The sequence below is a fragment of the Microcaecilia unicolor genome, chromosome 2 (genome assembly GCF_901765095.1).
Source record: "Microcaecilia unicolor chromosome 2, aMicUni1.1, whole genome shotgun sequence".
NCBI classification, from domain to species: Eukaryota; Metazoa; Chordata; class Amphibia; order Gymnophiona; family Siphonopidae; genus Microcaecilia; species Microcaecilia unicolor.
In genome coordinates this window covers 592,143,269-592,161,137 of record NC_044032.1, presented here as the reverse complement: position 1 = coordinate 592,161,137, position 17,869 = coordinate 592,143,269, and the positions used below count along the sequence as shown (strand labels likewise).

Sequence of the window (17,869 nt, the reverse complement as noted above, 5' to 3'; positions counted from 1 at the left end):
TGAGAGGAGGAATCACTAACCTGTTGTCTGTCAGGGATCTAAGGGTTCGTGTGGCAGTGTAAGGAATAGTTAGATTTGACAGATAGTCAGGATTTAGTGTATAAAAAGCCTTATGGGTCAAAACTAAGGCTTTAAACTTAACTCTTGCTTCAACCGGAAGCCAATGCAGTTGATGTAGCAAAGGTGTTACTCTGTCATCCCTCCGGGCCCTACAAATCATACGTGCTGCAGTATTCTGTATTCTTTGTAGTCGCTTCAAGCTAGCTTGAGTGATCCCTGAATATATGATATTACAATAGTCTAAGCGTGAGGTAATATAAGCAGATGTCAACGTTTTAAGGGAATCCTTACTAATTGAATTCCTAACTGACCGAAGTCTCCTAAGATGGAAGAAAGATTTTTTCACTACGTCAGATATTTGTTCCTCGAAAGTCAGAGCAGAATCAATTATAACCCCAAGGTATCTAAAAGATTTAACTGTAGGGATGTTCTTGCCAAATAGCATAGGTACCACTGCTGGACATGTGCCCTGTCCTACTATCCAAGATGTTATAGTCACACTGTCAGTTAAAGCATTTCATTCAGTCCTTGGACCAAGGTCGGCTCACTCAGAAACTGGGAGATAAGATGAAAAGTTTCTTTGCGGAAATTTCGGACACAGACCCATCTATTTCAGGGCTGCATTGTGGTTGAACGTGGACTCCAAAAATTTAACTCAGCTGAAAGATCGTTGTGAGAGGGATTTGGAAGTCAGACTAGCATCTTGGGATATTGTTCAGCATCTGAAGGGGATTCCGAAACTGATCATGGAGCCCAATACAGGGAATGTGCCTTTCGTTTTATACATAGAGCTTACATGGTCCAAGCGCAATCAGCAAAGTTTGGGGGGCTGCAGATGTCCCTGTGTAAGCGATGTGGGAGGGCAGATAATACATTTTATCATGGTTTCTGGAGTTGCAGGACGATTAGAGTTTTTTGGGGGGGAAAATGACTAATTACTTGTCGAAATTATTAGGTCAAGAGATAGTAAGTACACTAGTGCAGTTGCTGTTGGATCTGTCAGGATCGTTTAGGGGAGCGACACCAGAGGATACGCTATTATTTCGCAAACCTATCTTGCTGGTGAAGAAATGTATCTTGCAATATTGGACGGCTGATGTGGGGCCAGAATACTGGCACTGGCGAAACCTTGTACACCAGTTGATGATGTGGGAAGCGAAAGAAGCTAAGAGATCAATAAAACAGAAGAATACATTTATAAAAATCGGGGGTGCCTACATAGATACTCTGTCTCACCGGTTGATAGGAGCATAGACTTCCATCAGATATGAGCGGGAGGAGGGGGGATAGGAGGGGAGGGATGGGGGGTAGAAGGGGTAGAGAGCCATCTGGGGGGGGGGGAGGATGATACATAGAAGGGGAGAGGGAGGGAGGAAAGGGGAGGATTAGGAGGGGTTTCAAAAGGGGTGGGGGAAATACAATAATTAAATCAATATGAAACATGGTTTATGTCCAAGTACAACTGTACTAGGTTATTGTCTTAGCTATGACAAATGTATGCTGTAGTGCTTTAATTTGTAATGTTATTTTCAATAAGATGTTGAACTATTAAAATATTGAAACACATAAAATGTTAAAAGGGGAATTAGGTAGGGGGGTGGGGATAAAATATAAAAGTTTGAGGACGGTTTATCGTATTTGAGCTTCACTGGATAGCTCATGTTTGACTGCTATGTATTCAATGGTGACGTTGTTTTTGTACTGTCTTCAATAAAAACGTTGAAACATAAAGAGAAAATACTATCAAGGAAAAGGTTGATTTGTTAATAATGGTTGGGTGGGGCCCCTGGAGGTTGAAGAGAGGGATTGAGGGCCTCTTTTACTAAACCACGCTAGCAGTTTCTAGTGTGGCAGTGCCACCAAAGCCCATTCACTTTAAATGAGCTTCTTTGGCATTGCTACGTGGGAATCGTTAGCACGGTTTGGTAAAAGAGGCCCCGAGTGTCTGGTTGTTAACTAGTTGAGGCTTATTATGTCCTATACGTGGTATAGTTGAATCATTTTATTCCATTTTTATGCTTGTAACAGGTTTGAAACTTGCATTAAATGAAATGAAATGTTAGAGGCCTTATGTTTGGATGGTGAAATGAATGTTAGAGGCCTTATGTTTGGATGGTGACATGGAGAAGTACAGAGAGGGCTTTCCAGTGCTGCATTTCTGTTTTTGAATGGCATACTATGAGCTGTTATAAAATCTGATTGACCTGTATCCTTTTTCACTTGCAGGAACTCATTACACAATGACAAACGGAGGAAGTATAAACAGTGCAACACATTTACTGGATCTGTTGGATGAACCCATTCCAGGGGTTGGGACATACGATGATTTCCACACTATTGATTGGGTGCGAGAGAAGTGCAAAGACAGAGAAAGGCACAGACGGGTGAGTCAGACGAATAGCACAAATTTAGGTTTCGTACAAGTGTGTTGTTAGGTTGACACGCTTAGAAAACACAGATTGGGTATCCTTAGGTAGTGAAAGAAAAGTTTGTGTGCTTTAAAGGACTCTGTATTTTTAGTTAGTATAATAAAAGAATACACAGTAGTGTCACACAGAGGCATTGTTAAATATGGGCATGCAGGACCTAAGCCCAAAATCTTTTTATCAGTGCCTCAAGTCTCATTTCTCCCTAAGGTTTTAAGCAACTGCTGCCTCCACCTTTTAAAAAAAAAAAAATCATTACCCGCCCTCTCCTTTGTATCCTGTCTGGCCCTTTTTAACATCTGCTTCTCCTATGGTGTAAGTGGATCTTGGGTGGGGGGAGGCCAGAGGAGTTAATATAGTGGTCCTTCAACTTTTTTGAATCTTAATCAGCTCATGCAGGCCCAAGAACAAGCAGCATCACATGGACCCCCATAGACCAGAAACGAGAGGAGCAACTCCCTCACCCCCCACCCCCGATAATACCAGGTGACAGACAGGGTTAAACTGTTTACATTTTTTATTTCTAGGTTCTTTTTTCAATAGCATTACCTCAGAGACCCAGTAACATGCTCATTTTTGCCATTCCCAGTGGCCTACGCCTCTTTCCACTGTACCGCTTCCTCTTTCAGAGCAGAAATACATTGATAGGAAAAGGAAGGGGGCATGGGAATTGGTGATACCTTGTGTGCCTGAGTCCCCTGCAGCCTTCTGGGGAAGGGAGAAGGGAAGGCATAGCAAGAGATTAAAATAATGGATCAGGAGTAGATAGGAGGGGATCAAATGGGGGAAGAGGATATAAGAAGGGATGGGACAAACTATAAGAAGGAGGGCAGGAAGGTGGAGAGGGAAAGGTAAAAGGGAAAGGAGTTTTGAGTCGGGTCTGGTGTTTGGGAGGTGGGGCTAGTGCTGGGCAAGACTTCTACGGTCTGTGCCCTGAAAATGGCAGATACAAATCAAGGTAAGGTATACACAAAAAGTAGCACATATGAGTTTATCTTGTTGGGCAAATTGGATGGACCGTGCAGGTCTTTTTCTGCTGTCATCTACTATGTTACTCCTCCTCCATCTCAAAGACTACACCTCAGCATTTATGTCCAAGGCAGCAGCGGGGTCAAAAATCCCAGACACTCTCTCATCCTAAGCAACAGCCTGATTTATGACTCCTTCCTAGAGAGCTTTGCCACAGTACAGTTTTCCATGCCAAATGACCTACCTGCCAAATGACCTATCTGTCGGAGGGATGCTCATTTTCTTACAGCGGTGGTCTCATTACCTCCGACTGTTGGGTGCTACATATCATTCAGCACAGCTACGCTCTGTGTTGAAAAGGAAGATGTCCCGACCATCCACCACAAGAGAGTCTCATTTCAACTCTCTCCAACTGAAATTACTTCGAGAAGAGCTCTCAGACCCCCTCCAGCAGAATTCAATAGAAGCATTTCCTTCGGCGTACAGGGGTCGAGGGTTCTATTCTAAATATTTTCTCATACCAGATAAGATGGGGAGTATGTCCAATTCTCGATTTACGAGACTTAAGCAAGTTTCTACTCAAGGAAAAATTTTGTATGGTATCCCTGGGGTCACTACTTCCTATGATGCAACTTAGCGATTGGCTTTCCTCTCTAGATCTCAAGAAGGCATATACACACATACCTGTTCTCCCTGTACACAGAAAGTAACAAGGTCTTACCATTTGGCTTGGCCTCGGCTCCTCAAGTCTTCATGAAGTATCTGATAGCAGTAGCAGCGAAACTTTGCTAGCGGGGCATACATGTCTTCCCCTACCTGAACGACTGGTAAGACAGCCTCTGAAGAGTTGGCGAACACCTCCATTCAATCCACCATAAGGTTCTTTGTACTCTTCGGATTTGTGGTCATTTACCGCAAATCACATGTTCAACCAGTTGAGAGAGCGTTTCTAGGGGCTGTCCTCGATACTACTCAGGGACGAGCCTTCCTTCCTCAACTGAGGGCAGACAGCATACTACATATCACTGCGCTGATGTTCAACTGCGCCCAAGTATCTGCTCATCAGATGCTCTGCTTACTCGATCACATGGCTTCAACAGTCCATGTAACACCATTGGCTCATCTTCTCTTACGAATTCCTCAGTGGACAATCTCTTTTCAGTGGTCCTAAGCCACAAGATTACTATTAGTTCATATTTGAATCGCTCCACATCTATGCCACTGTCTACAGTATGGATGGTGTCCCAGAATCTCACCTGGGTCTTTCATTCCAACCCCTTCCACATCACAAAGTCCTTGTCACAGAAACCTTCTTGACAGGTTGGGGAGCACATCTCAATGGTCTCCACAAATAGGGTCCTTGGTCCCCTCAGGAGAAACAATATCATATCAACCTCCTGGAATTGCGAGCTGTTTTAGAACACTCTCAGAACCTTTTACGACCGTATCCTTGATCAGGTAATATTTGTTTGCACGGACAACCAGATAGCAATGTATTACTTGAAGAAACAGGAAGGAACGGGTTCGTACTACCTCTGTTGACAAGCAATCTAGATATGGACTTGGGCTGCTTCTTGAAAACATCTTTATAAGAGCTGTTTAGCTAGCTGGCAAACAGACTTCTGTAGCAGACAAGTTGAGCAGAGTCCTTCAACCTCACAAATTGTCCCACAGCACCTCTGTAGTTTGTCAAATATTTCAGCAGTGGGGAATCCCAGGGATAGAACTCTTCCATTCTCAGAACACCAAGCTTCCACTATTGTTCCAGGATGTATGCTGTCAATGGTACAGCTCCAGATGCCTTGGGAACAGGCCTATATGCTTTTCCCCCACTACCTCTCATAGGGAAAACTATTTTCAAACTGTGTTGAGACCAGGGGACCATAATTCTAGTAGTGCCCTACTTTCCATGTCAAATCTAGTTCCCCCTTCTCTTACTTATTGTCCAGAGAACCACCGAAGTTAGGTCCTTTTCCAATCCTAATAACACAGAATGAGGGATCCCTCCTTCAACCAGACCTCCTCTCTCTAGCCCTGATGGGTTGATTCCTGAAGATATAGATTTACGTTCCTTAAACCTTCCTGATGCAGTCTCTAGAACACTCTTAGTCTCTAGGAAACCTTCTACACAAAGTTATTACTTTTTAAAAGTGGAAAAGGTTTTCACTCTGGTGTGCATCCAGAGCACTTGAGCCTGTTATGAGCTTTCTGTCTACCCATAAGGAATATCTCCTCCACATGTTGGATTCTGGCCTCAAAACTAACTCAGTCAGAGTACATTTGAGTGCCATCAGTGCTTTTCATTCTAAAATTCATAATTAGTTTCAATTCATCTCTTAATAGTTAGATTCATAAAAGGTCTATTTCGTACCAAATCTGTCAAACCACCTCTGGTGGTTTGGGATCTCAATGTCATCCTAACAGCTCTCATGAAACCTCCATTTGAACCACTTCATTCCTGTTCTTTTAAGTTCCTCACATATAAGGTACTATTCCTAATAGCTCTTTTGCCAGAAGAGTCAGCGAGCTCCAAACCTTGTGGCAGACCCACCTTATACCAGATCTACCACGGCATGGTTGTCTTCCGAACCCACCCCAAATTACTTCCTAAAGTGGTATCTGAGTTCCAGCTCAGTCAGTCCATTGTTCTACCTGTTTTCATCCCTAAGCCACACTAATCCTGGAGAAAGTAGCACTGCCATTGCATACGTTATATTGCAAGTGTTCTCTAGCATACTATCTAGAACAGACAAAACCTCATAGGAAGTCCTCCCAGCTTTTTGTGTCATTCAACCCTAGCAAATTGGGGATTCCCATCACCAAACATAAAGTCTCAGCTTGGCTGGCTGACTGTATTTTCTGCACATATACTCAGGCTGCACTGACCCTTCATGGCCAGGAGTCTGAAAGTGAATTGGACTTGTAAATCGCTTGTACTGTTTAGAAACAGATATAAACACAACACCATCAAACAGCCAACCACAATATGGCAGCAAAAACCAAAATCCACAGAAATGTGTTTTTTGGGTTTTTTTGCTGCCAAAACAAAGCACTCAGTTTGCACATCAGCTGTGTTACTTCCAGCAGTTAGTATCATTTTGCACCATTGCCCATATTGTGGTTGACTGTTTGACGGTGGTGTGTTTATATCTGTTTCTAAAGCAGTACAAGGGCTTTACAAGTCCAAATGAAGTTAGAAAACACAGGACTGTGTCGAGTCTTGATAATTCGTTTTTAATGGTTTTTATTGATCTCTATGGACTGTATTTTTTTTATGTGATTTTTAATAAATATTCCTTGGTTGGTACTCCTCTGGTCTTTCCCTCTTTTGTTCTGTTGTTTCTGCCTGCATTGAAGACATTTGCAATGCGACTAAGTGGTCTTCTGTCCAGACCTTTACTGCTCACTACTGTCTGGAGCAGCATTCTAGACTGGATAGCCGGTTTGGCCAAGCAGTCCTGTAGAATCTTTTTACTACTTAAGACAACTTCGTCCTCCGGCCCTTTTTTTTCCACCGTGCTCACTATCTGCTTAGTTGCAAAATTTGTTTGTTGTGAACCTCGTAGCTAGTGAGTCCCACATGTGAGGATATTATTCCTGCTTGCCCTTGGAGAAAGCTAAGTTACTTACCTGTAGCAGGTGTTCTTCGAGGACAGCAGTTATATATTCTCACATTCCTCCTAACTCCCCTTGGAGTTTTTGTCTTTAACTTTACTGTACTGCTGGTTCTGCGCTCGAGTGTTGGGTGGGAAGGTACTCGTGCATGTGCGGTGGGGGCACTGCCTGAAAGATTTTAAGTGATGGTGCACTTGGCAGTGCCCACCTCGGGCTGTGTGGATGACATCATCCACTTGTGAGAGTATATGCCTGCTGTCCTCGGAGAACACCTGCTACAGGTAAGTAACTTAGCTATTTGTTTTATTCATTAGATTTGTTTTCTGTTCGCATGGTGCCTTCGTTCTTGCCAAAGGTTGTGACTTCATTCCACCTCCAATTAATCTACCTCTCTCCAACCATTTTTCTTGGAAAGGCCAGGGATAGAATTCTGTTTCCCTATCAGCCATGAATTCATTCTGAAATCTGATTGGTTGTGTAGTGGGCCATGCAAGGGAGATGCAGAATTGGAGGCCACTTTGGCATGGTGGGTTAAGGTAACAATCAAGTCCATCTTTATTATCAACTAGAAGGTAGTGTTGGAGGGTCTCCACATGCATTCTACAAGGTCTCAGGCAACTTCTTGGGCAGAGGCCTGGGCTACAGTTCTGGAGTATATGTATAGAGCAGCGGCTTGGTCCTCTTTTCATTCATTTGTTAAAATATACGATAAATGGCAGGGCAGTTCTAGCTGGAGTTGTCTTCCTCCCTCCCTGAGGCATAGAGCTTTGGTTCATCTCATCAGTATGGACTAGTCTAGCTGGATGAAAAGAGAGGTGAAATTTTGTTCTTATCTTTTCCTTAAATCCTGCTAGATAGTCCACTTTCCACCCAGGAAATCTGTAGCTGTCAGGGGAGCTCTCGTAGCATCTGCCTTACTTAGTTACTTCTTTGAGAGTTTAGTTTTCTGGCAAGGGATTCCTTTTGTGGGGTCCTGTTTATATGTTTGTGTGTTTCTGCATTGGTTTTAGCATATTGACAAGTTTCAGGTTGCAGTACTCCTTGTACTGGTGATGTCACTGGAAAGTTCAGTTTCTCTGCTTCCATCTGCTGGTAGATGTTTTCTTTTCTATATATTTATTGGGGTTCTTTTCCTGTGTGTTTTTTAGTTATTTGTAAACCGCCTCGACCCACTTGTCAGAATAGGTGGCATAACAAGTTTGTGATAAACAATAACAATAGAGTGGCATAATCCATCTGTCTAGACTTGTCTAGCTGGATTCAAGAAAAGGAAATTATCAGTTTAGAACGATGTTTCACTATAATCTCACACTTGAAAACCAGGAAGATGTTTTAGTCTGTGTGGAAACTCAGAAGACTAAAACCTTTCTTCCCAAGAGGCATTTTTCGCAACATGGTACAATCAATGGTGCTGAGTCATCTAGGCTATTGCAATGCGTTGTATGCTGGTTGTAAAGGAGCATATCATCAAGAAACTTCAGACAGCCCAGAACACCGCAGCTAGATTCATATTTGGAAAGAGAAAATATGAAAGCGCAAAACCTCTTAGAGTGAAGCTCCATTGGCTTCCAGTTAAAGAACTTGCTGTGTTCAAAGTTTGCACTCTGGTTCATAAAGTCATTCATGTCAGATCTTATTGATTTGCCACCCAGGAATGCTAAAAGATCAGCACGCACATTCCTTGGTCTTCATTCCCCTAACTGTAAAGGTCTAAAATACAAACTAGTACATGCGTCCTGCTTTTCCTACATTGGCATGTGGCTGAGAAATGCATTACCACTTGATCTGAAAACTATTCATGACCTAATCAACTTTCGAAAATCACTAAATACTTTTCTTTTTAACAAGGCTTACCATAATAACAATAGGAATTCCAATGCATCACTACTTACTTGATAATCTGACTGTTTTCTGATTTACTGAATTGATTATATCCACAATGTTACACTTGTATTTTGTATATAACCAATTGTTCATCTACTCTTGAATGGCACCTGCCATGATGTAATATTGTAAGCCACATTGAGCCTGTAAGTGGGTGAGAAAATGTGGGATACAAATGCAACAAATAATTAATGTGGTCAAATATCTTTGACCTCAGTGTTTGCATTATATGTCTACAACATACTTTGGGTTTCTGTTTCATCTTGTATACACACTTTATTTTATTTTATTTTTATTTTTGTTACATTTGTACCCCGCGCTTTCCCACTCATGGCAGGCTCAATGCGGCTTACATGGGGCAATGGAGGGTTAAGTGACTTGCCCAGAGTCACAAGGAGCGCCTATGCCTGAATCAAACTCAGTTCCCCAGGACCAAAGTCCACCACCTTAACCACTAGGCCACAGCACTTAGATTTACAGAGTTACATAGTATCCTATTGTAAGTCTAAGTGCTTTGAAAATGAGCCCCATTACTTCCTTCCCTGATAGAAGAAGTAACTAAATGATGCTATTAAATTATAATGGTGGTGTTACTATTTGGTTGACATTGGTTGGGAATTTCTTTGTTGCATAGGTTTGTCTGGGTAGAAACACCACTGATGAATGGGCCCAGCACCATGATTATTGACTGTCATTCTGATTACTGCATTTAAAATAATATTGCAGACAGGCAACGGTGACCAAAAAGATAAAGGAGATGGAATGAAAGTCTAAAGATGTTAGAGCTCTTCACACCTCCTCCCCAGCCATTATTTCACACAAACCCCCCACCTCTTCCTATCTGACATCTGCAAGGACCTTCTGCAACAGAAACAGTTTAAAGAATTTTTAAAACATTGATCAGAATTCATATACAACATTAATTATAACACAAAGACCACATATATTCTCCCTACTCATCTAGGCAGTCTTTCCCATATCTCTCCACACTGAATCCTTCAGGAAAATATGGCAAAGTCTACAAATGAAGAAAAGGGAAACGCACCATATTGTTACACTATTATAAACCATGCTTGTTCACTGTGTCTTGATGAATATTTTTGATATTTCAATACATTTACTGCATGTTTTTAAAAACCATTGAATTGTGCAAGATTTTTTTTTCCTGAAGGCAAAATGTATATCTTCAAAGCATTTTACTCTGGGAAATTTTTTATCTGCAAGTAACCCTGAATGCATTGTTGAGGTGGTAGGGGATGGGGGGTAGGCTTTATAAATGTTGCTAATCCTTATGCAGAAGGGGTTGCATGGTATAACAAATGTAAGTTATGCTACTTTATTGGTTACAAATGAAAAGGTAATGGTAGTCTTCAATGACTTTTATGATCACAGTTTACATATGTGGCGTTTTCTACTTGTAGATTAACAGCAAGAAGAAAGAATCGGCTTGGGAACTGACGAAGAGCTTTTATGATGCCTGGTCAGGATGGCTGGTGGTTACACTCACTGGCTTGGCATCAGGTAAAGGACATGGTGGTAACTCCAGTATTAAGTATAACTGCTATGTGACAAATGCATAGGGGGGTCTTTCACTAACGGTTATCATATAGGTCCTATAGGAATAAAATGTTCCCTGTGGCAAACAGATAACAATGTTTGTGTTCCCTAATTATTAGTTAATGACCCCCATATTGGGGTTTGTTAGCCAGCTGTTCTTGAGGATTTTTTCCTCTTTGAATAAATACTTATGATATGCACAGTGTATCTCCAAACATTTCATGTAGCATTTGTATCATATTTTCTCTTCCTAGACATCCTGGCTATTTTATTTGGGTAAAGCCGAAGTAAACAAATCGTATATTGGGATATAATGTTTTGTAAATTGTGCCATTGTAATTAAATTATATTTTAATGGTAATTTTGCCCCTGGAAATGCATTTAGTGGTATGCATTTGTTTTTTAATATTAATCTTTAGAGTACCACATGACAAATAAGACTTGCCAATTTCTCAACTGCGTTGGCAATAAAATGTAAGTTAACATTTGTAATACAGCTGCTCGATAATACTGTCTCAAAGTAAGCAAACCTAGCCTTCCTTGGCTTTTGGGTTGCTACAACTTCCTCGTTCTAACTTGAGGTCTTCTCCCTTTCCAAATTAATATTTGCAATATACCCTCCTAGTTTGAAAATTGCTTTTTGGATAGCAAAAGGCAAATCATCATTTGAATGGAAGCTACCCTTCCCCACCATGACAGCATCAGTGTATTCCAAGAGCCTAAATCCTCCTTTATCTGCTTTGTGAATTTGTCATAATTGAGTTTATAGTGATCTTTCAGTTTAAGTGGAAGAAGAATTCTCAAGTAACGAACTCCATTCTGGGCTATTTGGAGAGGGAATTCCAGTTGTAACGCTTGGAGGAATGAGGTTAATGTCGCAGGTCTGGATGATGAGCCCTTGGATCATCACCGGGCTCCCAGCCCAAAGGTCAGGTGATCCCCGACGTACAGCAGACAAGTCACTCTAGAGTAGAGTAGTCTAGCAGATGGCCCTGAAAAGGGCCTTTGGGGGAAGGCCTGGCAGAACCCCGCCAAGGCATGAAGGTGGGGTGAGGGGCAGGGTGCGATCCAGGGTCGGGATAGTTATAAAGTAGCACTTCAGTCTTAACAAAATTTACTTTGTTCAATAATTCGTGTTCAAAATTAACACAAATAACACAGCAAACACCATCAGTGCAACCCCAAACATCAAAATTTATTTTAAAACTAGACACGTCCCAAAAGTTTTGAATCTCATTCAGTTGAGCTTTATAGGAGTTTTTAGGGTCTCTCATAAATATTAAGGTGTTTGCATTAAGCAACAGCTTATGATGTTCCTTGCCTCTCACTACTGGATGGATGTTTTTATGCAGCCTTACCCTTGCGCAAACGGTTCTCTAGCCAACACAAAAAGCATAGGTGATGTGGGGCATCCTTGCTTTATCCCTCTAGTTAATACAAAATCTTCTGATTGACTCCTATTCAGGACTTGTATTTAGGTTTCATTATAAAGGACCTCGACACATTTGTCAAAATTTCCCCCAAGCCTCACCTGTCCTATACCCTGAAATAAAACCTTCCACTTCACTCAGTCAAAGCTTTATCAGCATTTAGTGCCACCTATAAAGCCTTTCTCTTCTTGCTCTGAATAACTGAAATCAAATCTAGTGCCCATCTTAGATTATCCCCTAATTGCCTACTTTTTACAAATCCATTTGATCCCAATAGATTATTTTAGGCAGTAAGCCCTGCAGATGGTTTTAAAGCATTGTAGCAAAAGTCTTCATGCTAGTTTTAGTATTAAACTCATCAAATCTAATTGATATCTACTTATAAATAAGTTGTCTAGCGATGTTACTGTTGTAGGAGGAAAAGCCTCAAACAAATGATGGGAAACTCCTTTGTCGATTACTTAATCAACCTTAGGGAGGCCCATACATTCATCATTGGCACAAAAACCTCCTGTCCTTCCTTAATCCTCTTATATGAAGCAAGTGCTCTCAAATAGCTCTTAATAGCAACCTGTATTAATATATGAAAGGAAACATAGAGGCATATTTTCAAAGCACTTTGGGAGGCTAAGTTCCATAGGTTTCTATGGAACTTTGGGAGGCTAAGTGCTTTGAAAATAAGCCTCACTGTAACATAGTAGATGACGGCAGAAAAAGACCTGCACGGTCCATCCAGTCTGCCCAACAAGATAAACTCACATGTGCTACTTTTTGTGTATACCTTACCTTGATTTGTACCTGTCCTTTTCAGGGCACAGACCGTATAAGTCTGTCCAGCACTATCCCCGCCTCCTAACCACCAGCCCCGCCTCCCACCACCGGTTCTGGCACAGACCGTATACGTCTGCCCAGCACTATCCCCGCCTCCAAACCACCAGTCTCGCCTCCCACCACCGGCTCTGGCACAGACCGTATAAGTCTGCCCAGCACCATCTCCGTCTCCCGCCACCGGCTTTGCCACCCAATCTCGTCTAAGCTCTTTAGGATCCATTCCTTCTGAGCAGGATTCCTTTATGTTTATCCCACGCATGTTTGAATTCCGTTACTGTTTTCTCTCCAGCTGCTCAGTCCTTGCTCAGTCTCTTTCACTACCCACGGCCTAACTTTGGCCAAGGTTTTGACTCCTGCATCATGGTCCATGGCATCCACTGACTGATGTATTCATAATTGGATCCTTTCATGTTCTGGAGAGAGAAGTTTCCTTTCATGTATTAATACAAGTTGATATAAAAAGCTACTTGAGAGCACTTGGTAGCGGAAGACTGGAGAGTGGCCAATGTAACGCCGATTTTTTAAAAAAGGTTCCAGAGGAGATCCAGGAAATTATAGACCGGTAATTCTGACGTCGGTGCCGGGCAAAATGGTAGAGACTATTATTAAGAACAAAATTACAGAGCATATTCAAAAGCATGGATTAATGAGGCAAAGTCAACATGGATTTATTGAAGGTAAATCTTGCCTGACCAGTCTACTACATTTCTTTGAAAGGGTGAACAAACATGTGGATAAAGGTGAGCCGGTTGATATTGTGTATCTGGATTTTCAGAAGGCGTTTGACAAAGTACCTCATGAAAGACTCCAGAGGAAATTGGAGAGTCACGGGATAGGTGGTAGTGTTCTATTGTGGATTAAAAACTGGTTAAAAGATAGAAAACAGAATAGGGTTAAATGGTCAGTATTCTCAATGGAGAAGGGTAGTTAGTGGGGTTCCCCAGGGGTCTGTTCTGGGACCACTGCTTTTTAACATATTTATAAATGACCTAGAGATTGGAGTAACTAGTGAGGTAATTAAATTTGCTGACGACACAAAGTTATTCAAATTCGTTAAATCATGGGAGGATTGTGAAACATTACAAGAGGACCTTACGAGACTGGGAGACTAGGCGTCTAAATGGCAGATGACGTTTACTGTGAGCAAGTGCAAAGTGATGCATGTGGGAAAGAGGAACCCGAATTATAGCTACGTCATGCAAGGTTCCACGTTAGGAGTCACAGACCAAGAAAGGGATCTAGGTGTCGTCGTTGATGATACGTTGAAACCTTCTGTTCAGTGTGCTGCTGCGGCTAAGAAAACAAATAGAATATTATGTATTATTAGGAAAGGAATGGAAAACAAAAATGAGGATGTTATAATGCCTTTGTATCGCTCCATGGTGCGACCGCAACTCGAATATTGTGTTCAATTCTGGTCGCCGTATCTCAAAAAAGATATGGAATTAGAAAAGGTGCAGAGAAGGGTGATGAAAATGATAAAGGGAATGGGACAACTTCCCTATGAGGAAAGGCTAAAGCGGCTAGGGCTCTTCAGCTTGGAGAAAAAGCAGCTGAGGGGAGATATGATAGAGGTCTATAAAACAATGAGTGGAGTTGAACGGGTAGATGTGAAGCGTCTGTTCATGCTTTCCAAAAATACTAGGACTAGGGGGCATGCGATGAAGCTACAATGTAGTAAATTTAAAACAAATCGGAGAAAATTTTTCTTCAATGTGTAATTAAACTCTGGAATTATGTACTGTCTGCCATATTTACTTTATATCATTTGTTTCTAAATGTATTTTCTTGCTAATTCTGAAAGGGTATGAAGAAACTGTTGGAACACCTATTGAGAGGGGCAACTAGAAGATAATATTTGAGCTTAAGCCAATCCAGCAATATATTTTATGTCAACAAATGAGAGAGGCAAATGCACTAGATCAGGGGTAGGCAACTCCGGTCCTCGAGAGCCGCAGGCAGGTCAGGTTTTCAGGATATGCACAATGAATATGCAGGAGATAGATTTGCAAGCACTGCCTCCATGGTATGCAAATCTATCTCCTTCATATTCATTGTGGATATTCTGAAAACCTGACCTGCCTGCGGCTCTCGAGGACCGGAGTTGCCTACCCCTGCACTAGATGAGTAATTTTCTGTTTAATTCTCAGCTTAGTTTCATGTGCTACGCTTTGGTCCTCTCTGATCCCCTGCTGAATGACAGAGCATAAGTTTCCAAATTACAAAAAAATAACTAAAGATATTTTCTTCTTAGAATAGTGCATCAGGCTATATTTTAGAGTCCTACACCCTTAGGGAGACATTACATGTACTCTATGTTCTCCGAGGACAAGCAGGCTGCTTGTTCTCACGATTGGGTCAACGTCCACATCTGCCCAGGATTGGAAGTTTTTGCTAGCAAAATCTTAAAAAATCTTCCAGAGTCTCCTGGCGCGCAGTGCGCATGCGCGGACCAGTTTCCTGCCCGTCGTGTAAGTCCCTCAGTGCTTTTTTTCTCTGCATCTGAGGTGACACGGCTTTCGTTTTTCACTGTGTTCCTCTCGGCCCAGGAAGAGTCTCTGCACGATTTTTTTCTTCTTCTTTTATTTCGTCTTTCTACAAAATTAAAAAAAAAAAAACTAGAGTAGTTCATTTATTTTCTTAGTTTTAGTCACTAGTTTTAAGTTTCTTTTCTTTTCACCACAGCCGTTTTTTTAGGCCGCACGGTCGGGTTGTTTCCCTTTTTGTGCCTTTTTAATTGGCATAATCATGTCCTTTAATTTCGCAGAAGCCGTTTTTTCCGTCCATGTCATTGAGGACACCCAGCGGCTTTAAGCATTGTACTTGGTGCAACCGGACCATCTCGGTTACCAACCCCCACGTGTGGTGTCTTCAGTGCCTTGGGCCCGATCATCTTCCAGCTGCTTATAAGCTGTGCCCTTTGATGAAAAAATGGACCCAAGTGTCTCGGGAGGCCCAACGAGAGAAACGTTTTGCGGATTGGTCCGGTCCTTCAGCATCGGCAGCGACAGCAAGGGAAGCGTCAACTTCGAGAGCGCAGGTAATGCCGAACGACCACATCGCGCTGGGAGCAGTGAGGCATCGAGTGGGACTCCACCTGTCTCGAGGCCTACTGCTATGCAGGCCCCCCAGGAACGCCCTTTGTCGGCCCCGGCCCCGAGGAGACGCGAGGATTCCATGTCCTCTTCTGCAGTACCGAGGAGTCTCGATGACAGCAGGCGAGCAAAGGCTAAGAAGCACCGTCATCGTTCTCCTTCTATGCGCGGTACCGAGAGCTCTGGGAAGCCAAGGGATTCGGCACCCGAGAAGCGTCAGCGCCGAGAGCACCGCTCACCCTCTATACAGGAGGTGCCAATGCATCAGTCTTCTGGCAGCCTGGTACCAGCTCTCGAGCCCCCACAGATTCTGGCACCGGCCCCGCAGCCTTTTCCGATGGTGGCTCTCGACGAGCGCATCAGGGCCCTTCTTCCAGAGCTTCTGGAGGGATTGCTGCGCCAGTCTACCTCGGTGTCAGGGGTGCTTGCGCCTTCTGCACCGTCGGTTGAAGCGGCAACTGGTCCTTCGACTGTGGTGAGGTCCCCGGCATTGGCATCGGCTGCCACCCGGTTCGTCTCGACTTCGGCGGAGGAAGCTTCGCCACAGTCCAGGCAGGGGTCGACTTCTCGACATCCCCCTTAAGGCCGTCGCTCCTCGACGTCGAGACAGGCTCGGTTTCGAGCTGCTCTTAGAGAGCTTTTGTCCGATACTGAGGATGAGCGTTCGTGGGAGGAAGAGGAAGATTCCAGATACTTTTTGAAGGAGTCCTATGGGGTCCCCTCTGATCCTACTCAGCCCATTGAGAGAAGGATTTCTCCGCCTGAGAGTCTTTCTTTTTCATCCTTTGTTTGGGAAATGTCTAAAGATATTCCCTTCCCTATGGAGGTTGTGGATGAGCCTAGGACAGAGATGCTCGAGGTCTTGGATTATCCTTCTCCACCTACGGCTCCTTTGCATAACACACTCAGAGAAGTTCTTATGCGAAACTGGTAGTTCCCTCTATCTAATCCAGTGGTCCCCAAAAAAGCTGAGTCCCAGTACAGAGTCCATGGAGAACTGGTAATGGTGAAGTCTCAACTACCTCATGATTCCATGGTGGTGGATTCTGCTCTCAGGAGAGCCAAGAGTAATAGGGACTATGCCTCGGCACCCGCAGGCAGAGAGTCTAGAACCTTGGATTCTTTTGGGAGAAAGACGTATCAGGCCGCTATGCTCGCAGCCAACCAAGGCCTTAACCCCTACATCTACGCAGACAATGTCACAATATATATCCCATTCAAGCATGATCTTACAGAAATCACAAACGAACTCAAACTTAGCCTCCAAATCATGAACTCATGGGTGGATACATTTCAATTAAAACTCAATGCAGAAAAAACACACCGTCTCATCCTCTTATCACCACACAACATGAACAAACCCACCCATATAAATACCCCAGACCACACCCTTCCTGTTTCAGATAGCCTGAAAATTCTCGGAGTTACCATCAACCAAAATCTCACGGTAGAGAGCCAAGCGAAAAATACAACTAAGAAAATGTTCCACTCAATGTGGAAACTCAAATGAGTAAAACCTTTTTTCCCCGAGAGAAATATTCTGCAGCCTGGTACAATCAATGGTTCTAAGCCACCTAGACTACTGCAATGCAATTTGTGCCGGATGCAAAGACCAAATCATTAAGAAACTCCAAACTGCCCAAAACACCGCGGCCAGACTCGTATTTGGAAATACGAAACTGCCAAACTCTTAGGAGAAAAACTGCCTTTCAGGTAGCAGGCATCACGTGACCCAACCAAATCATTCTAATTCAGACTGACAATCAGGTTGCTATGTATTACACCAACAAACGGGGGGCACCAGATCTCGCCCTCTGTGTCAGGAAGCCGTCCGGATGTGGCTTTGGGCTCGCCGTTACGGCATGTTTCTCCAAGCCACGTATCTGGCAGTCTGGCCGACAGGTTGAGCATAATCAGGCAACCTCACGAGTGGTCGCTAAACATGGGCGTTGTCCACAAGATCTTCTGAGCGTGGGGCACCCCCTCGGTGGATCTTTTTGCC

General features: G+C 43.0%; 1 protein-coding gene across 4 annotated transcripts in view; it reads left to right on the top strand.

Annotated features, from left to right (window-relative positions):
- The window catches only part of CLCN3 (chloride voltage-gated channel 3), a 215,168-nt gene that overhangs the window by 123,645 nt on the left and 73,654 nt on the right, over positions 1-17,869 (top strand). For all 4 annotated transcript variants that reach the window (XM_030191558.1, XM_030191554.1, XM_030191559.1 and 1 more), the window contains 2 exons: positions 2,287-2,444; positions 10,376-10,475. In XM_030191558.1, the coding sequence (XP_030047418.1) occupies positions 2,287-2,444; positions 10,376-10,475 (258 nt within the window). The remainder of the gene's footprint in view (positions 1-2,286; positions 2,445-10,375; positions 10,476-17,869) is intronic.